Source organism: Salvelinus alpinus, chromosome 2, assembly GCF_045679555.1.
Source record: "Salvelinus alpinus chromosome 2, SLU_Salpinus.1, whole genome shotgun sequence".
Lineage (NCBI taxonomy): Eukaryota > Metazoa > Chordata > Actinopteri > Salmoniformes > Salmonidae > Salvelinus > Salvelinus alpinus.
Window position 1 is genome coordinate 28045011 of NC_092087.1, and position 21978 is coordinate 28066988.

At 42.3% G+C, this 21978-nt stretch overlaps 1 protein-coding gene across 3 annotated transcripts in view; it reads right to left on the minus strand.

Annotated features, from left to right (window-relative positions):
• Nucleotides 1-9475: 9475 nt before the first annotated feature.
• Nucleotides 9476-21978, minus strand: part of LOC139557701 (calcium/calmodulin-dependent protein kinase type 1-like) — a 58175-nt gene continuing 45672 nt past the window's right edge. For all 3 annotated transcript variants that reach the window (XM_071372813.1, XM_071372823.1, XM_071372803.1), the window contains 10 exons: nt 20604-20735; nt 15300-15374; nt 13829-13967; nt 13170-13296; nt 12919-12994; nt 12589-12701; nt 11975-12053; nt 11732-11819; nt 11405-11552; nt 9476-10990 (listed from right to left, as the gene is read on the minus strand). In XM_071372813.1, the coding sequence (XP_071228914.1) occupies nt 10887-10990; nt 11405-11552; nt 11732-11819; nt 11975-12053; nt 12589-12701; nt 12919-12994; nt 13170-13296; nt 13829-13967; nt 15300-15374; nt 20604-20735 (1081 nt within the window). In that variant the 3' untranslated portion in view covers nt 9476-10886. The remainder of the gene's footprint in view (nt 10991-11404; nt 11553-11731; nt 11820-11974; nt 12054-12588; nt 12702-12918; nt 12995-13169; nt 13297-13828; nt 13968-15299; nt 15375-20603; nt 20736-21978) is intronic.

The window sequence follows — 21978 nt, forward strand, 5'->3', positions numbered from 1 at the left end:
CTATACCATAAATATGTTATCAGACTGTCATCTGAAGAGGTTTTTTATAGGTTATTGGCTATCAATATCTTAGTTTAGCCGAATTGGTGATAGCACCTGAAGGAGTAAGAAACTGATGGAGTTAGAAAAGTGGTGTATTTTGCTAACGTGTTTAGCTAATAGATTTACATATTGTGTCTTCCCTGTAAAACATTTTAAAAATCTGAAATGGTGGCTTTATTCACAAGATCTGTATCTTTCATCTGGTGTCTTGGACTTGTGATTTAATGATATTTAGATGCTACTATCTACTTGTGAAGCTATGCTAGCTATGCTAATCAGTGTGTGGGGGGGGTGGGGGGTGATCCCGGACCCGGGGTAGAGGCTCGTGAAAGGTTAATGGCACTGCCAATGCTGTTACAGACTATCACGTATCAGGATATGACCCAGATGCAGACACAGGAGGCGGATAGTACAGTTCTCATAATATTTATTACACAAGGAGACAGGCCAGGGCAGGATGAGGGAAGTCAGAGGTCAGTAATCCAGGGCTGAGTCAAAGAGGTACTGAACAGCAGGCAGGCTCAGGGTCAGGGCAGGCAGAATGATCAGAATGCGGGTCTTGTTGAAAACCTCCCGGAGGTCCTGATACTCCGCGAGGACGGTGGAGAGATCAAAGGCCTTACCCAGGCCCACGGGAGGATGTCAAGGGCTAAGCTGCGCCGCCTTGAGGCAATGTGCGTGGCAGAATGGGTTACACAACAGGATAGAACCCGTAGCCCAGTCGATCAGGGGGTTGTGCCTCTGGAGCCATGACAATCCCAAAACCACAGGTGCATGAGGAGATTCAATGAGCAGGAACTGCATGGACTCACTGTGATTCCCTGACACTCTTAGGTTAATAGGAATAGTGCTATGATTCTTTTTTTTTTACCTTTATTTAACAAGGCAAGTCAGTTAAGAACAAATTCTTATTTTCAATGATGGCCTAGGAACAGTGGGTTAACTGCCTTGTTCAGGGGAAGAACGACAGATTTATACCTTGTCAGCTCGGGGATTCGAACTTGCAACCTTTCGGTTACTAGCCCAACGCTCTAACCACTAGGCCACCCTCCCGCCCCTATTGCCGATTGATCCTGCCAATAGAGCGCCCATTCAATACTCTGGCGTCCATGGGAACGGAGAGAGGTTGTGTGGAGATCCCCAGCTCCGACACTAGGACAGTGTCCAGGAGCACCCGGAGAGATTTAGACCGGTCACCCCACAACAGGATAGCATGGAGAGGAGTACAAGTAAAGGGAGATGGGAGACTCCCTGTATGGCCCACCAGCGTACTCGTACCTACTGATGGGCCTGGGCTTTTTATTGAACAGGTGGAAATGTAATGTCCCGAAATATCACAATACTGAGAGCTATTAGAGCTCAGTCTGCTTGAACGTTCCTCAGGGGATAATCTAGCCTTGCCCAGTTGCATGGGCGCCGGAGGAGACGAGTTGACAGTCCTCTGAGACAGTCCTCTGACAGTCCTCTGATGATTCCAGATGGAGCTCTGGTAACTTCAGATTCTCTCGGGAGTGTAGGAGTCGGGGACTTCCGGGATTTTTCAGAGGCGAGGGAAAAACCGAGGACAAGCGAGGGTGGTCGGGAACAGACTTCCTCTCCCTCCTGCATTTTCGTAATCGCCCATCAATCTTTATGGTCAGGACTATGAGGGAGTCGAGGTCCACGGGTAGCTCCTGGGCTGCGAGCTCGTCTTTAATCCTCTCCGATAATCCATGAAGGAAGGTGTCGAAAAGGCACACCGGATTCCAGGCATTCTCGGCGGCCAATGTGCGAAAGTCTACCACGTAGTCAGGTACACTACGGGAATCTTGATTCAGTTGCAGTAGCTTCTGAGCCGCTTCTCTCCCGGACATCGGAGAATCTAACATCTTCCTTACCTCCGCCGCGAATGCCTCCAGATTATGGCACACGGAAGTTTGTTGCTCCCACACCACCGTAGCCTAGGCGAGCGCCCTCCCAGACATCAGCGTTATAAGATACGCTATCTTCGAGCGATCTGAAAGAAACAAAGAGGGCTGCGGCTCGAAGATGAGGGAGCACTGGGAGAGAAACGCCCAGCATGTTTCAGGATCCCCAGCCTAGCGCTCCGGAGGAGGTAAGTGGGGTTCTCGGAGAGCCGGGGTAGGAAGGGGAGAAGGACCGCTAGTAGCGGGGTTACTGAGAGTCTGGGTGGTTACCGTTGTGGCTGGCTGCCTATTAGATAGCCCGCAGAATTGCTCCAGTAAGGTGTGGAGGGTTTGGTCATGGCGTTCTGCCACGGTGAGGAATCCTTCCATAAGGTTTTGTAGCAACTCCTTTGGTCTTCCAATGGTGGCTCCTTGTGAGGAGACAGTGTTGCAGAGCTAGTCCGAGTCTGTTGTGTCAGTCATGGCCAGTTCATACTATCACGACTCAGGATGACCCAGATGAAGACACAGGAGGTGGATGGTACAGTTCTCATAATATTTATTATACAAGGGGACAGGCCAGGGCAGGCAGAGGTCAGTAATCCAATGAAGAGTCAAAGAGGTACAGAACGGGGGTCAGAACCGAGAAGACTAGAAAACAGACACTAGACAGACTGGAAAACGGAAAAAACACGCTGGTAAGACTTGACGGGACAAGATAAACTGGCAACATACAAACAGAAAACACTGGTATAAATACACAGGACATAATGGGGACAAATGGCAGACACCTGGTGGGGGGTGGAGACAAGCACAAGACAGGGGAAACAGATCAGGGTGTGACACAGACGCTATACTTGCACAGATACAAAGATGAGTGCTGTATCTGTATCTCTATGGCCTGTTGTCTATCTTGTCAATATAATAGACAATTGAATTGGGCCCCAAGTAGGGGCTTGGATGGGAGCTTTAATTTTGTTGTCCCTACTGGGTGGCTGGAGACTTGAGATGGTGAAGTGAGATGCATCCAGCTGTAGCCACGCAGCAGCCTGTGACTAAAACTAGCCTGTCACAAAAATCAGCCTGTCACTAAAACCAATACTATCGCCATCTACTGGCCGTGGTTAATCCCTACCACATACTGTACATGTGAACTTCTCCTTTTCTTTCCTATATTCCTTTCCTCCTTTTGTCACTCCCTTTACTTTACTCCTGTCCTATCTTTCTTTCATCCTTTCCTAACTTCTTTTCCTTCTTCCTTTCCTATCCTCTCTACTGGCCGTGGTTAATCCTTACCATATACATGTGAACCTCCTTTTCTTTCCTTTCCTACTATTCTTGCTCCCTTTCATTTCCTCCTTTCCTAGTTCCCTTTCCTTTACTTCTTTCCTAGCTTCCTTTCCTCCTTTCCTAACTTCCTTTCCTCTCTACTGGCCATGGTTCATCCCTGCCACATACATGTGAACTTCTCCTTTACTTTCCTAGATTCCATTCCTCTTTTCGGAGCTTCTTTTCCCTCCTTTACCAGCTTAATTTCCTCCTTTCTTAAATTCCTTCCTTTCCACCCTTTCCTCTGCTCCTTTCCTAGCTGACTTTCCTTATTTTTTTTCCCTTTCCTCCTTTTCTTTCCTAGATTCCTTTCCTCCCTCCCTTTCCTTTCCTTCTGTCCTAGCTCCCTTTCTTTTCCTCCTTTCCTAGCTTCCATTCCTTTCCTCTTTCCCTAGCTTCCATTCCTCCTTTTCTAGCTTCCTTTCCTTTCCTTCCCTAACTCCCTTTCCTTTCCTCATTCCCTATCTCCCTTTCTTTATCTTCTTTCCACTCCCAGCTCCTCTCCTTCTTCCCTAGCTCCCTTCCCTATCTCCCTTTCCTTATCTCCTTTCCTTTCCTCTCTACTGGCCGTGGCGAATCCTAGGAAAGGAGGAAAGGAAAGGAAGCCAGGAAAGGTGGAAAGAAAGGCAGTGAAAAATGGAGGAAAGGAATCTAAAAAATAAGAGGAAATGAAATGAATAAGGAAAGGGAGATAGGAAATTAGATACGAAAGAAAGGGAAATAAGGAAAGGGAAATAGGGATTGAGGCGAGGAAAGGGAGGCATGGAAGGAAAGGAATCTAGGAAAAGAGGAAAGTAGGCTACGAAAGTAAAGTAAGCTAAGAAAGTAGGAAAAGAAATGTAGCTAGGAAATAATGTAAGAAAAGGGAGTGGGGAAAGAAGGAAAGGATTTTAGGAAAGAAAAGGAGGAAAAGAAAGGAAGAAGGAAAAGAAGCAAGGGAAGGAGGAAAGGAAGCTGGGGAAGCAAAGGAAGATTCTGGGAAAGGAGGAAAGGAGGAAACAAAACGGAGTGAGGAAAGGAGGAAAGGAATATAGGATATACAATGAGGAAAGGAAATGTTTAAGGAAAGGAAGCTAGAAAAATGGAGCTAGGAAAGGAGGGAATTATCTAGGAAAGAGGGAAGGAAGCTAGGACAGAAGGAAAAGAAAGGGATCTATGAAAGGAGGAAAGGAATGGGGGAGAGGAACGGAATCTAGGAAAGAAAAGGAAGCGTTCACATGTATGTGGTAGGGAGATAGAAAGCAGGAGTCTAGTGGTCTCACTCAGGAAAGAACACACAGGGTAGGAATTATGTGGTATTACCAGGAAAATTAGACTGATTGAAAATATAGAGAGGGACTATGTGGATGAAGGAGAGAGTGGAAAGATGCAGAGAGAGAATGATAGTAGGCAGAGCTGGATGTTTAGGGTAAGACCACACAGAAAGTGGATGGGTCAGAAATGGATGGGTATCACTCTAGTTCTATCCAATATTTGTCATTGCCAGGTTGCCATTGAGCACTTTACATTATCTGAAATTGAATTGATTTGTTGAATGGTCATTTGATTTTGCTGGGAGTTACCACACCCCACTCCCTCTCACTTTGCTACCTCCTTCCTTCTGATTCAGCTTCCCAGCCCGGCCGCAGACACTTATCACGTTGCTGACATTTATCTAGGGTTTTCATCCAAGCCACCAAGTCTCTCCATCCCTTCTAAAGGGAGGAGAGATTACTTTCATAAGGCTGGGGTTAGTGGGGTATAAACCACTAACATCTTAGGGAAAGTTACATGGCTGGTTATGCAGGAAATCCAAACATCCAAACCACTAAGCCTCTACTCATCACCAGAGTGAGTGGAACTTTTCACGTTTTCATGTATGAATTCAGTATCCTGGTGCAGTTTGTCTGCAACGAAAGCATCATATCAGACTCTTAGGACACAGCGTGAGTATCAAGCTGGGCTTCAAGGGCTCAAGAGGCTATAAGGCAGGACAGTCAGACACATAATGCATAGACAGAGAAGTTTTAATATACCATCCATTTGCAAATGTGTTCAAAGAACAAATCATTGGTTTTGATACTTAACAATACTCCATAGTTAATACTCAATAACTCACGATGCATTGCATCCATACATTAGTACTGTAGCTTTTGCAAAACACAATATTAGGTACAGTTGAAGTCGGATGTTTACATACACCTCAGCCAAATAGATTTAAACTCAGTTTTTCACAATTCCTGACATTTAATCTTAGTAAAAATTGCCTGTCTTAGGTCAGATAGGATCACCACTTTATTTTAAGAATGTGAAATGTCAGAATAATAGTAGAGAGAATGATTTATTTCAGCTTTTATTACTTTCATCACATTCCCAGTGGGTCAGAAGTTAGTATTTGGTAGCTTTGCCTTTTAAATTGTTTAAGTTGGGTCAAATGTTTTAGGTAGCCTTCCACAAGCTTCCCACAGTAAGTTGGATGAATTGTGGTCCATTACTCCTGACAGAGCTGGTGTAACTAAGTCAGGTTTGTAGGCCTCCTTGCTAGCACACGCTTTTCCAGTTCTGCCCACAAATTGTCTATAGGATTGAGGCCACTTCAATACCTTGACTTTGTTGTCCTTAAGCCATTTTGTCACAACTTTGGAAGTATGCTTGGGATCATTGTCCATTTGGAAGACCCATTTGTGACCAAGATTACATTTCCTGACTGATGTCTTGAGATGTAGCTTCAATATATCCACATACTTTTCCTTCCTCATGATGCCATTTATTTTGTGAAGTGCACCAGTCCCTCCTGCAGCAATGATGGTGTTCTTCAGCCTGCAAGCCTCCCCCTTTTTCCTCCAAACATAATGGTGGTCATTATGGCCAAACAGTTCTATTTTTGTTTCATCAGACCAGAGGACATTTCTCCAAAAAGTACGATCTTTGTCCCCATGTGCAGTTGCAAACCGTACTCTGGCTTTTTAATGGCAGTTTTGGAGCAGTGGCTTCTTCCTTGCTGAGCGGCCTTTCAGGTTATGTCGATATAGGACTCATTTTACTGTGGATATAGATACTTTTGTACCTGTTTCCTCCACCATCTTCACAAGGTCCTTTGCTGTTGTTCTGGGATTGATTTGCACTTTTCGCACCACAGTACGTTCAACTCTAGGAGACAGAACGCGTCTCCTTCCTGAGCGGTATGAAGGCTGCGTGGTTCCACTAGTGTTTATACTTGCGTACTATTGTTTGTACAGATGAACGTGGTACCTTCAGGCATTTGGAAAATGCTCCCAAGGATGAACCAGACTTGTGGAGGTCTACAATTCTTTTTCTGAGGTGTTGGCTGATTTCTTTTGAGTTTCCCATGATGTCAAGCAAAGAGGCACTGAGCTGGAAGGTAGGCCTTGAAATACATCCACAGGTACACCTCCAATTGACTCAAATTATGTAAATGAGCCTATCAGAAGCTTCTAAAGCATGACATAATTTTCTGGAATTTTCCAAGCTGTTTAAAGGCACAGTCAACTTAGTGTATGTAAACTTCTGACCGACTGGAATTGTGATCGAGTGAATGATAAGTGAAATAATCTCTGTAAACAATTGTTGGAAAAATTACTTGTGTCATGCACAAAGTAGATGTAATAACCGACTTGCCAAAACTCTAGTTTGTTAACAAGAAATTTGTGAAGTGGTTGAAAAACGAGTTTTAATGATTCCAACCTAAGTGTATGTAAACTTCCGACTTCAACTGTATATGCATACAAATATACATTTTTACAATTTACTTCGATTTTTTTTTTAAGAACAGATAATATAACATAACATACTTTTCTTATCAAAGGATTTGTTCAGATTGTTAAATTGGAGTAAGCAAATGTCAATGTGTACAGCGGCTTGCGGAAGTATTCACCCCCCCTTGGCATTTTTCCTATTTTGTTGCCTTACAACCTGGAATGAAAAGGATTTTGGGGGGGTTTGTATTAGTTGATTTACACAACATGCCTACCACTTTGAAGATGCAAAATATTTTTCCTGTGAAACAAACAAGAAATAAGACCAAAAAAAATTAAAACTTGAGCGTGCATAACTATTCACCCCCCCAAAGTCAATACTTTGTAGAGCCACGTTTCGCAGCAATTACAGCTGCAATTCTCTTGGGGTATGTCTCTATAAGCTTGGCACATCTAGCCACTGGGATTTTTGCCCATTCTTCAAGGCAAAACTGCTCCAGCTCCTTCAAGTTGGATGGGTTCTGCTGGTGTACAGCAATCTTTAAGTCATACCACAGATTCTCAATTGGATTAAGGTTTGGGCTTTGACGAGGCCATTCCAAGACATTTAAATGTTTCCCCTTAAACCACTCGAGTGTTGCTTTAGCAGTATGCTGAGGGTCATTGTCCTGCTGGAAGCTGAACCTCCGTCCCAGTCTCAAATCTCTGGAAGACTGAAACAGGTTTCCCTCAAGAATTGCCCTGTATTTAGCGCATTCCATCATTCCTTCAATTCTGACCAGTTTCATCCCCACAGCATGATGCTGCCACCACCCTAGGGGTGTTCTAGGGGTGATGAGAGGTGTTGGGTTTGCGCCAGACATAGCATTTTCCTTGATCGCCAAAAAGCTACATTTTAGTCTCATCTGACCAGAGTATCTTCTTCCATATGTTTTTTTGAAACAAGTATTTTTTTTTCATTTCACTTCACCAATTTGTAGTATTTTGTGTATGTCCTTTACATGAAATCCAAATTAAATCCATTTAAATTACAGGTTGTAATGCAACAAAATAGGAAAAACGCCAAGGGGGGTGAATACTTTTGCAAGGCACTGTAAGCTCATTAAATAACCATCAGCTATCAAACAATCATCAGCTTTTCAGATACAGTGTAAGCCCTTCTCATACATTTTGCATATAGAATGTTTTCCACTTTAGGTATGGATAGAATGTGTTCTTGTCATGTGTAGATAGAATCCTCTCTAAAAGACCACTAGCGCTCACACACTCTAGGGAAATTTTCACTGCATCACAAACTACTTCACTATCCAAACAGATATGTGGATTTCAAATAGAAGATAAAGCCAATAATCAATTGTTACTGTTACTCAGACTTGAACAGATATGACAACTTGCACTGCCCTTGTCCCTGTCCACATGTCAAGTTTCCGATTTGGTGAATATCATTTACCTAAAATAAAACTGTTGGTATGAAGATTACAGAATAAAGGCGGCTATTTTATGTGTGTAGCTTACAATTAGTGCTGTGTTAATACAATACATGTTTTATCCTCTCCCTCACATTTTGAATCACACCGTGCAATCATTGGACAGGCTACACACTGGGGAAAGCCAGGGTTGGAGAAGAGTTAGCCTCTTTTAATTGTCACACACTGTATAATAACATCACTGAGCAGAAAGAGACACAGTCATTAGTCCCTGTCCTGGTTCACCTCCACTTTATCTGGAAGACCTCAACATGTAGTCGATCTCATTGATAATCTCAGCTCAGGAAACCAAATGTTGCCTCCTTTTAGTGATAAGTCGCTAACACTGTGCTAATTTTATTTGAAGTCATTCCTTGGTTATGAAAATAGCTCTACTCTCAGTTTAATGAATGGCTCTTTGAAAAGATAACCGATGAGGAATTGTGTAGAGTAGACTGCTGAGTACACAACATTGACAGAAACACTGAATCAAAAGGTCTATATTTTGACTGTAAGAAACAATCAATCACAGCTCAATATCAATAAGGGGAACAGCACAGTCAATGATCAGCATTTAGACCAGCACAGTACACAAAAGCCACTGAAACAGGAAACGCCAAGGCAAATATGTCAATCAATTAGCTTAGGATAGGATCACGTCCCTCTCCCCTCTAGTCTCGCGTTGCCACACTTCCAAGTCTTGTTCACTTGGCAATTGGAATGAAAGTAAGAAAGCCCTAAATCTTACTTACAGTAGGAGCTACAACCCACTGGACTGGACTGTCCTGGTGATGGAAACCCATTGTACCCTTCTCATCAGATAATTAAATCAAGTGAGTATGTGTTCATTAATCAAAGTGTGAGTATAATATGGCACATCTGTTCTATTGTCAGCTAGTGCTGTGTACAGTAAATGTATGAAGATGATGGAAAGAACGTGAACTGAACTGTGGGGGGAAAAAATTGTAGAGTAAAGCCCAAATCCTGCTTTCTCTTTTAGAGCTAAATGACCTTAAGATGAGTGAGATAGAAGAAATGAAGAGGTGAGACAATGAGATGTATATTTACATTCTTTAATTCAAATTCTCTCTGTACAGATACATTGGCTCGGAAAACAACCAACATATGAATGGAGGTAAGATCCATGGAAGAGTAGTCAAAGTGGGAACGTTAGTAGTATCTACATGGTCAGATAAGTATCTACACTTACAAATGTGTCTTTAGTTAAAAACATCCACATCCTGCTTTGGGTTGAGGAAAGGCCGGACCTCATTTCATTCTCCATGGTCTTACAGTAATATCTATAATGGATTAAGTCTTGAGCAGCTTTATCAACGGTATCATATTCCCCCCATAGGGAAGAGTGTGGCTTTTAAGAAACATCAAGGAGTAAAAACTGTGGGTTAACTGAGACCTATTCTTAGTACTAAGAGGAATGGCTGTGTATGTAAGTCTATCTCCCATGAGGTATTACACTTCTCAACTGGGAAAGAGATCTAGACAGAAGAGAAAAGTCTGTATTTTAATGATTCAATTACCACAATGAAATATGTACAACAATACAATGATAGAAATGAAATTGCCTCTAATGCTGCATTAACTGTACAGAGATATAGGTGTATCTTTAAATTTGTAAAAGCTACCAGAAAATAAACCTTTGACATTGTCCTAAAGGCATAGAGAGGAAGTTCCTGTGCTGAATTAGTTAAAATCAGAAAGCCTTGTTCTGTTACAAGCCTGGGGAGCACAACTACAAACTTACAGTGGTGAAGCACAAACATGCTGAGAAAAAAAAGACAAAGTATATAGTCCAATAGATGGAGTATTCCCACATGGATTCTCCAGCAGTGGTATTAGGTGAATGCATCTGTGTATTGTAAGGCTACATTTATACAAATATAAAATACAACAAAGCCATACAATTATAATTCTGAGGGGCTAAACTTATTATCGTCATAAAGATGTGTATCTGCAGTACAGGAACTATAACACAATGGTTACCACCATACATGATTGTGCAATAGACCTTTCATGCTATAAAACACATGTTTCCAATAGGGACCTGTCTTCTGACCATGCAGATATCATTAGTGGATTCTCTTTCTAGAAGTTGTCAAAGGGGAAGGATAATTAAGATAGAAAACAGCATGTACATAAATGCAGAGATGTAAAAAGCAGACACACATTTTAAAAGGACAAGTAAACAGTTTGTCCCGCACCTCAAAAAATAATACCCAGGATTACTCTGAGCACCACACCTCTCCTCCTCTTTGTTCTCCTCATCTCCCCCAATCCGTTCAAATTACCTCCTCTTGTTGGCATCAAGTCCCTCCTCCCCAACCTGAATTCATAACCCGCCTTCCCCCCCTGTTGGCAGGGCACTGGAACAACTCTGTATTCCTGGCCAGACTGGGTAGTTCGCTGGTGTCCAGAGGTAAATAAATGGGAAAGCCATTGCTGGGCAGGGATCAGACCAGACTGGTTGGATGGCAGCGGTAGGTGCAGTTGGAGAGGGGGTCGCGCTCAGCCCCCCCATCAGCACTCTGGGAGCAGCATCCCTCGCACGGAGACTCTGGAACACAGAGTGAGAGTGGATGATCACCACACAGAAATCTGAAAACTCAGGACGCTTCTAACTACACTATAAATCTGCCTCTTATTAGCTTATTTCAAACAGTCCCCTATTGGGCATTAGACAAAGATTACATATCAAAGTGTTAATGAGTGAGACAGTGTAACTGATTGTGTTTGAGAAGTACGTAAGCCTGAGCCTAATACACTGTGAAAAGGACTGGTTATTCACTAACAACATACTGTACATAGCAACAAGACATACTGGGGATGAACAAAACAGAACAGCTAAATTAAGTATTTTTTTGGAGGGGTGGGGCATTCACAATATCATGTCATGTCTCCAGTTATTCAATTATGTTTTGCTACACTTAGTCCTAACTTGTGTTGTGTGATGGAGGTTTGCCCCACTGACCAGTGGTGTGCTCTGTCTCTGTGGCCTCGGGCAGCAGCAGGTGGGCTCGGAGGGGGCTGGGCAGGGTGGTCTGGCTGGGGCCCTCCTGACTGGTGCCCAGCTGCAGACGCCTCATGTGACGCACCACTGCCGTGGCGTTAAACGCTTGCTGCAGGAGGGAACACATTCAAATCAGAATGTTTAAAAGTGATACATAATAACTGCCATAGAAAACTGTACTGGCAATGACAGACAGCTGAATGCTGTAGGATTCTACTTATATAGTAAACAAAGCAAAAATGTCTTTGCATTTTTAAGAAGGCCAGGTGCACAGAAAAAGTAACTCACCCTCCACTTGCTCTTGGCAAAGTTCTTCTTGATCTGGGCACTGACAGACTCATGGATGTTCTTATCTAGAGCTGTGTCACCAGCGATCCTGAGGAACAGAGAAAGACATGAGGGGACAAGTTCAGCTGGTTGTCACAAGAACAGGTGAAAACTAGACAAAAGCACAAATGTAGTAGATTATGATAAAGTTGTGTTATGTGCATGCCTGTGTGTGTGTGTGAAGGAAAATATGGTGTACACTACCAGGGGTGCTGCAGAGCCTGGTCACATGTGTAGCGTATCCTGGGGTCCTTCTCCATCAAGTGAACTATGAAGTCTTTGGCTGAAAACAACACATGAACAGCCACACATTTACAACTCACATATTTCACCCAAAAACAATGCCTTTTTTCTTAATTTACATGAGATATACAGTAACTAATAATGCTACATACAGGTGACAAAAAAGGTAGCTAAAGTAGAAATAGACTAGCTCCCAGGTTACTACAGTACAAGAAGCTTCACTGCATCAGAAACACTGTCCAGACTGACAGTAAAAAGAAAAACTGTCCACATGCCTTTGACCTGACTTCAGAAACTCCCTACAGGACTAAGAAATGGTGATCTCACAGGGCCTCAGTGATTGTTCTATGGCCAGTGAGTGTCTTATGGTTAATCCCATACACACTGACAGCTTGGCAGACACTCAAAGCATAACAAACCCTAGAGCTAGGGAGTAATTTCCATTAATATGAAACTGCTGACAAGGGGAACTAATAATGGCAACATAATGTTATACATACTGTATTTCACTATGCTGTAGTGTCCAGGTTTTATTTCTCTCTCCAGGGAGCAGAGAAAGGAGAGGATTACTGTACCTGAGTCAGAGATATCGTCCCAGTACGGAGAGTCAAACTCATAGTCAGCCTTCAGGATCTGCTCAAAGAGCTTGGCATCATTCTCGTCATAGAACGGAGGGTATCCACACAAACTGTGTCAGAATAAGAGCGTAAAGGCATCACAGGAGAGTTAGGAGACCTGTTGTAGTGCTTTCATACTTCAAAATGCATCCATGAAGTTATCATTGATCTGGTATGAGTTGATTGTTGAAAACAATGTAGTGGAAAGAAATGTAACACAGAAATTATGTTTTAAGATTGGTAGGAGAAAGACTAAAGTTAAAGAGTCAGTCCAAGCCCATAACTCACAGGATGTATGCGATGACCCCGATAGACCAGCAGTCCACCGCCTTGCTGTAGGGTTTCTGGGCCAACACTTCAGGGGCTGCAAGACATCAGAGCAGTGTTTTCATCAGCATCATTACACATGTAGTCTGACATGATCACTGTGTGTGCGCTTGTTCTCAAACACACTAAAATCATAGAAAACACATGCTCTTGACAAATAGATAAAGACACACACACACAGGCATACACTGATCAGTGCCAGTCCTCCTTACCCACGTATCCTGGTGTTCCGCAGGCTGTGGACATGACACTTCCAGATCCCTCAATCTTGGACAGGCCAAAGTCACTGATCATGATCTTAGAGTCCTCCTCCATACTGTCGTACAGAAGGTTCTCCGGCTGGAAAAGACAGAGAAATCAATCAACTTTATTGTCACAAACATTTAACACACACACGCACACGCACACACACACACACACACACACTGGGGAAATAATTAGTTATCCAAACTAATGATCAATCAGTTTACACTCTGCTGAACTGCCTGTAAACAAATTATAGTTAATTAATCTAATTTGCAGGCACTGCAGAATGCTTGGGGCAAAACACTAGCGTAGGAAACAAACATTTTGCAGTTTTCATGGTGGGGATACCTATCACTCATCCAGTCTTGTGACTATTCAGTCATTGGACAGAAACGAGAAGGTAAAGGACTCCATTGTTAAAGACTCTGAAATCTTGTCTTTCATGCCCTTTGTCCTTCCCTTACACCCAATCACGGACAGTTGTGATACAGCCTGGAATCGAACCTGGGTCTGTAGTGATGCCTCTAGCACTGAGATGCAGTGCCTTAGCAGCTGCGCCACTCTGGAGCCCCTAAATGCCCATCTAAATATCGTCCTCACCACCTGACCCTTGACTCAGGCTCACCTTCAGGTCGCGGTGTACGATGCCCATGTCATGGAGGTATTTAACAGCATCCAGGATCTGCTGAATGAGCTTGCTGGCATCTTTCTCTGTGTAAAATCCCTTCTCCACAATCCTATCAAACAGCTCCCCACCAGACACCCTGGATAGAGAAGAGGAATGATTTTGATATACATATGGCCATCTAACTGCTACATATGGCCATCTAACTGCTATATATTGCCGTCTAACTGCTACAGGGTGGCGGCTGCCTACCTACAGACTTGATATCATTGGCCACTTTAACAAATGAAACACTAGTCACTTTAATAATGCCACTTCAAGAATGTTTTCATATCTCGCATTACTCATCTCATATGTATATAATGTATACTGTATCCGTCACTGTCTATTCTTTACGAACTATTGCATCTTAGCCGCTCGGTCACTGCTCATCCATATATTGTATACTTACATATTCTTATCCCATCCCTTTACTAGATTGTGTGTATTGCGTTTCGTTGTGGAATTCGTTAGATATTAGGTTTTGTTGTGGAATTTGTTAGATATTAGGTTTTGTTGTAGAATTGTTAGATATTACCTGTTAGACACTGCTGCACTGTCGGATCTAGAAGCATAAACATTTCGAAACTCTCGCAATAACATCTGCTTACTGTGTGTATGTGACCAATAAAATTGGATTTGATTTGATTATATGTCGTCTAACTTCAAACTACTTTATCTATCTTCAACCTGGTATTAGCCTACATCACCACTAGGTGGAGGCATCACTTCTTCCTAGATGTACCCACCACTGCTCTATATGATTCAGCACTAACAACAAGCTAAAGCCCTGTCAAGCTGCCTCCCAAAGAGAGGAGGGAGAGAAAAAGAGGAAGAGTGAGAGAAAGAGTTAGAGAGAGGGGATTTTTATGTGTGCAAACCCCCAACTGTTCTTTGGTTAAATCTGACTGCCCTTACGGCAGTGTTGCTAAAGTGAACACAACATCCCTCTGTCATCACACCACCCACTGTTTTCAACAGCAAAAAAAACTCTCTCTCTCTCCCCCTTTCTCTCTGTCTCTAACTTGCTCCACACCTTCTGACATTTCAGGAAGAGAGATGGGTGGGAGAGAGCAAAGTTACTGTGTGAGGACATATTCCCCAGTGGTTGTCAGCAGGCACGATGCTGTGAGTGTATGTCTGTATGTGTGTGGGAGGGGGGCTTCTCTTGAGATCAGTGAACAGAAAGGCCCCTGAGCTCAGAGAGTAATTAATGGAGAATGACACTGTGCGTGGGAGACAGCACAGGCAGGGAGCCTGAAACACACACGCAAACACACATTACAGAAGCATAATCCTGTAAGTTTTTAAACTGAAGGCTGCAGAGAGTGAGTTGTTTTAGGGACAGGAAGTGTTGACGTGGGTAGAATTGGAGAACAGAGATAGATAGCAGAAAGAAGGACAAAATAAAGACAGCAGGATGGTCACTCACAGCTGCATAATCAAGTAGAGGTGGGTTTTACTCTCAAATATGTCCTCCAGGGAAACAATGTTGGCATGTTTTAACCTAGAGAGAGGGAGAGAACTTTAGAGTCATAGTCATGAACACCTGCTCTTACCATGACCTAGACTGACCAGGTGAATGCAGGTGAAAGCTATGATCCCTTATTGATGTGACATGTTAAATCCACTTCAAATCAGTGTAGATGAAGGGGAAGAGACAGGTTAAATAATGATTTTTAAGCCTTGAGACATGGATTGTGTACGTGTGCCATTCAGAGGGTGAATGGGCAAGACAAAAGATTTAAGTGCATTTGAATGGGGTATAGTAGTAGGTGCCAGTTTGTGTCAAGAATTTAAATGCTGCTGGGTTTTTCACACTCAATAGTTTCCTGTGCGTATCAAGAATGGTCCACCTAGGGCTGTGGGGTCACAAAATTTAGTAAGCCGGTGATTGTCAAGCAAATAACTGTCGTCTCACGGTAATTGAGCGTTAATTAACATAAACACATTTAGCATCTCCTGGCTTCCACACATAGCATACAAGCAAGACACTGATGCAGACCTTGGGAACATCTACATTTTAATAAGTCTAATAAATCCATATAATATAGCCTACACCATCACAATAAATCCATTATTTAATTTAGACAGGTCTAAAGAAGCATGATATGAAGAAAATGTAGTCTATTTCAGAAGAAAAGAACAGCATACTCTGAGTTGTCCTTATGTTAGGTCCTGATGTGGCTATGCCAAATGGCTGTAGGCTACACTAGTCCATTTATCAGACAAGATTTGCTTTGAATTCCGTGGCATTATTTTATAGTATGAAGAATACAATTGAACAAAGCTGAATAAAATCTAAATATATTTGAGGGAGTGCGCACATGCAACTATTCTGTGTTGAGCGGTTAACAAATAAGTAGGTAGTCCTATATATGTAATTTTGAGTTTTAAAGTAACTTTAGTTGTTGTTCAAACATTGGGCTATATGTTAGGATTGTACATTGTAAGGCTGCATGATGAGATTCATGATGAGACAAATTATGATTTGAAAAAAGTTGCTTGAAAGGTATGAGCTCTGCTTTATTTTTTGCAGGCTGTACACACTTCAATAGTCTCTCATTCACAATTTAGAAAGCACTTGATAATGCCTCGAATTTCACAGCAGCATCCCCTTTGTGGCCGTAATGCACCCTAAAAAAATGTGCAGCGTTGTTCCCTTCTTCCTGATTGCGGCGCAATCCGAAGCGCCTCTCACTCACATGGCTCTTCATCACGTGATCAGGTCTTTCTCACAGGCTACAAGTGAAGACAGACACATCAGGGATGCAACTGCGTGTGTCCTTATTCAATTCCCGAGGTGCATATTGAAGATATTGGAAGAACTGTCCACATTTACTTTTCATCAGCCAACAAGATGAATAGGCCTGACGAACAGCAATCTACTATCCCCCATAGTACAAAAGTTGACCAATTCTATTCTGTGCAAGAAATAAATATGCCAAACATAGTCTGGGACAGTTGTGGGGTGCAATAGATCCCAAATTAATACAATCACTAGCATCAAAAAATATTTTTTTACGCAATGTGGCTGACCTAAGAGATGTTTAGCCTAAAATGTTGATAAACTATTAGGCTATTTCTTCACATTAGAAGCGCTGCAATGCGCACATGGCAGTAGGCTATAAGCGCAAATGTGCCATTAACGGGAAAACACCATTATCAAAAGTGACTGCAAATGCAATTTTGCATGTAATGTTTTAATTATAAAGGTGCATTTATTTTTATGGTGAAAATTATCTTCCCCAAACTTGAAACTAACGTGTTGCTTATGTATGCCAGTTAGGCTCTAAACCCCTTGTAAAGCATATTAATGTGCTTCATTTTAAGAAGTTATTTGGCCACTTCAGTTGTGATACAAACCTTCTAAAAACACATAGGCCTATGGGCTAGGCTACATGAGGTGTGTGACTATGATTCGAAAAAGTCGCCAAAAAAAAGGAAGTTTCTTATGCTGGGCATCATTTACAAGTGACAATATATAATTCACAAGTGATAGGATAATATTGACACCCATCAGACTATTCTTGATTTAATCTTTTCTTTACATATACTAAATAATACATGTGTGAAATTTGTTTTGATTTAGAATGGACCATTATCATGGAGCTGTCTCGAAACAGGGGCAGTGGGAAAAAGTACATGTCATCTATGCACTTAAATAGCGAATGGAGGATGCTTTCCTGTGGTTCATTTTCATGCCAGCCATGTAGTCCTGTTGTAAAGGTAAACAATGTGCTTAATATTAGGAAAGTTGAGAAATAAAATAGTAGGCCTAGTCTATAGAAAGCTGATGGGAACCTCCTTTTTTTAGTAGAGGCCATCACTCTGTTTTCTCACGCAATTGTATAGCCTATAGAAATGTTGCCCAACATGAGCTCATGGGCTCTCATTAAGTATTTGATTAGATTTTCGATAACATTTGGATTTATGTCAGAGTGATTAGAAGGACAATAGAGTGCTGAGTACCAGATAGTTAGCAAGTTTGGTAGGCTACTAATGACCAGCAGCAACATCAGAGCTTGGAGAAGCCTAATTACTGTGACTAAACGGTCACGTGGAATTTGACTGCCTTCATGACTTGTGACTGCCGGTGTGGCGGTAATAGGGTCACCACAACAGCCCTAGGTCCACCACCCAAAGGACATCTAACCAACTTGACAAAACTGTGGGATGAATTGGAATCGACATGGACCAGGATCCCTGTGGAACGCTTTCAACACCTTGTAGAGTCCATGCCCGACGAATTGAGGCTGTTCTGAGGGCAAAAGTGGGTGGTGCAACTCAATATTAGGAAGCTGTTCCTAATATTTTGTATACTCAGTCTACGTTACCATGAGAAATACAGAACTGTCTTTTTCTTGACACAGTGTGATTGTTAAAAATAGCATTTCAATTTTCTCTCAGATCATTTAGATCATTTTTGTATATAAATTAACTTCATAGGAGCACTATATGAAAAAGTTTAAAAAATATATATTAAAAAGGTAATATTAGTTATCTGGAGCTAGAGTTTTATCAAGAGTGGTCAGACTGTGTGGTGGCACACAGCTCTCTAATTGGTTGAGCAGTGTATTCCGTCGGCCCTGAGAGTCGTTGGCGTGGTGACAGAACACTGGTGATTCACTGCTCTGGAGGCGGTTTTTACAAACACACACAATCTCTCAATCTCTCTTAGACACTCCTCACCTTACTGACACATCTTCTTCACTGCCATTTTTCTATCTTTGGTTTTAGCTCTGCAGGAGTGCAGAACCATTCATGGGGTAGAAAGCTAACAATGCTCTGACACAAGGCTGAGTCCTCCTATGACTGCAAGAGTAGCTCCTACTCTGTCTCTAGGTCTCTCTCTCTCTACACCAAAGTAGCATGGCACAGCACAGGTAGAATACATTGCTTTCCCCTTAAACTACCGAAAACTCATCCATCTGTGTCACTAAATTTTGAGAAGACCTGCCCATAAAGAATGATATTAGGTGAAGGCACTGCATCTCAGTGCAAGAGGCGTCACTGCAGTCCCTGGTTCGAATCCAGGATGCATCACATCTGGCCATGATTGGGAGTCCCATAGGGTGGCGCATAATTGGCCCAGCATCGTCCCGGTTTGGCCGGGGTAGGCCGTCAATGTAAATAGGAATTTGTTCTTAACTGACTTGCCTCGTTAAATAAAGGTTAAATGAAATTAAAAAAAATAAAAGTGGCCTAAGTCTTCAGTATAGCAGCAACTGACACTCACAGGGAGAGCCAACATTAGTCATTCTTCCCATGGAATTTAAGCAGACGGGTAACTACTGGCCCATGTTGACTCCAATGATTCCCACAATTATGTCAAGTTGGCTGGATGTACTTTGGGTGGTGGATCATTTTTGACACACAAGTGAAAATGTGGAGTGTGATAAACCCAGCAGCGTAGCAGTTCTTGACACAAACCGGTGAATCTGGTACGCACTACCATACCCTGTTCAAAGGCACTTAAATATTTTGTTTTGCCCATTCACCCTTTGAATGAAACACATACACAATCCATGTCTCAAGGCTTAAAAATCTTTCTTTAACATGCCTCATCCCCTTCATCTACACTGATTCCTAATGTTTTGTCCACTCAGTGTATAGGAGTCGTATTGAGACTGACCAACAGATAGCCAGACAATCAGAGAGACGAACAGCACCCCATTGATGACAGACACAGCTCAGAGAGAGGCCAGATCAAACATGGAACCGCACCGCAGTATTAATCTAGTATCACGTGTGTAACTATGCCCTTTCTGAAACACTGTTGTCTGGGGAAAAACACAACACTTTGTCATTGGCAGTGATCCAACTGAGACAAGAGGGAGATTATAAAAGCCCTTTGATTTCATTATGGTCTCAGTAAAGTATGTTTTATTGAGTGGAGAGAGTGAGCGGAGGTAATGAATTGCTCCATACAGGGGCTGACTAATGGTTTCATGCAGTACTCTGGGGGATACAGTACAGTACACTATATTAGGCTACATCTCTTACACTAAAAGGGCATTATAATCATTTTCACAAAACATTATGAACACCTGCTCTTTCCATGACAGACTGACCAAGTGAAAGCTATGATCTCTCTCTCAGTACAATACAGTAAGGAAGGTTAGTGTCACAGCCCCTCTATAAAGGGTTCTCTCTCTATCTCAGTTGATAACTGTATCCACAACCCTTCACACTGATAGTAACTACCCGCTGACTTCTACAATGATGTTAACTACATCCACAATCTCGATCACTGATGTTGTCTTCTAACCACCTCCTTGCTATCTGATGACACTATCGGTGACTAAGCAGCTCTGTCCTGGTGGCAGTAGTGACATCCTCTAACACTACTCAAAGAAATGTTGGCTTATTTGTACTTTTAGTAGTTTAAACTACGGTCTATGTATGTCTCTTTCTTTCTCTTTCTGTCTCTCTCTCTTTTTGTCTCACTCTCTCCCTCTCGAACCCCAATCCTCACCTCTAGAAGGATCCCTATATATTCACTAGGCCTATGTGTCTCCTGTAACCCAGGCAACAAGAGCACTATAAATAGCTTAGGCCCCTCTAGTTCCGTTGTTTCCGGCTTGGTACGTAATTCCCCTGTTTTAAAGTGAGGTATTTTAACCAGACTGTCATTACCACAATTGTAGTCACTATCTGACTCAGAGTTAAATCTCCTCCTCCCCTAAAATCGATGAGCAACATGTGGGTGTGTGTGTGTGTGTTTGTCACTCACTTGTGTAGGACAGCAATCTCGTTCTCAATGCTGTTCTCTTTGCCCTCCAGGGCTTTCTTAGGGATGCATTTGATGGCCACCAGTTTCTGGGTCCTCTTCTCTTCTGCTAGGACCACCTCGGAGAAAGCCCCCCTGAAACAAAAACAAGACAGGTCAGCCAAAGACAACACAAACTGCCAATCACATGTATTTTCATCTGCAATCATTTTTATTAGTAACCCAGGACAAACACTCCAAAAGAGCAAGCAGAGGTACTGTAACAATGGCAAGGAAAAACTCCTTATTAAAGTTTATGAACCAGAAGCAACTCTACAGGGGTAGCTCACTTAATTTTGGAACATTCTAGATTTTATGCAGTGGCCTACATCAAACAAGTTTCAATTTTAGTTTTATTTATTTATCCTCTAAACGAATACTGAGGAAACTGGACTTTGGACTGGGAGCATATGGGTTGGCTTATTTCCTCAAGTGTTGTAACTTGCGTAAATGTCTGAGGACGTATGTGTGCATGTGCGTGGTTTGTGTACATATGTGTGTGTTATGCAGTGGTAACAGTCCCCAGCCTCACTCAGTCTTATCTCTCTCTAGGTTGCTGGTAGCTGTGTGCAGGACATGGACATGGCTGAGCCTTAAGCCTCAGAGGGCAGGTTTTATACAAACATAATCTACAGTAAGACAAGGCATGGCACGATGGCACCATGCCAGGGTCTCAGAGAAGACTCTGCGTAACAAAATCTTCTTCACTAATGGCAAGCCGTAGGTGCAATACACAGTCAGAGAATAAAAATGTTTTACTAAAATGACATGAAATTTGACTTTTCCAATACAGGTGATCAAATCCCAAAGGCCAGCCATATATTTGGCTTTGGATAATGATGACGCATGCTCTCAGGCACACCTGAGATGGAACTGAGGGGTTATTGTGGTCAGCATGCTCCATCTGATTCTAACTTCCTGGAATTAAAGTAGGACATAATGGCTGTTGGACAACACATGTTATTGTTTGTGTGTTTGGTACACATGGGCACAGGTGTTACACGTAACGACAACAAAGGATGTGTTAGATTTGTGTTTTGACCCTCGGGACTGGTTCATTCATTTGAAAGGACAGAAAGAAAAAATAACGTTTGCATGCTATTTATAACCCTGCAGAACAGCATCAAACGCTTAACATTCAGGAGTCAAGCCAATCACTGACCTTAAACCACAATGGGAATGATTGTGCTCACCGGGTTATTTCAGTAGAAACACACCAACAACTTGCAGGAAAACAAAAGAGACAAATCTTCTATAAATTGTCAATTTGACGAAACCGGGTTTTCAATGGTAATTCATCAATGTCGCGCAAAATCTTGAATTTGGTATATGGTTGTTG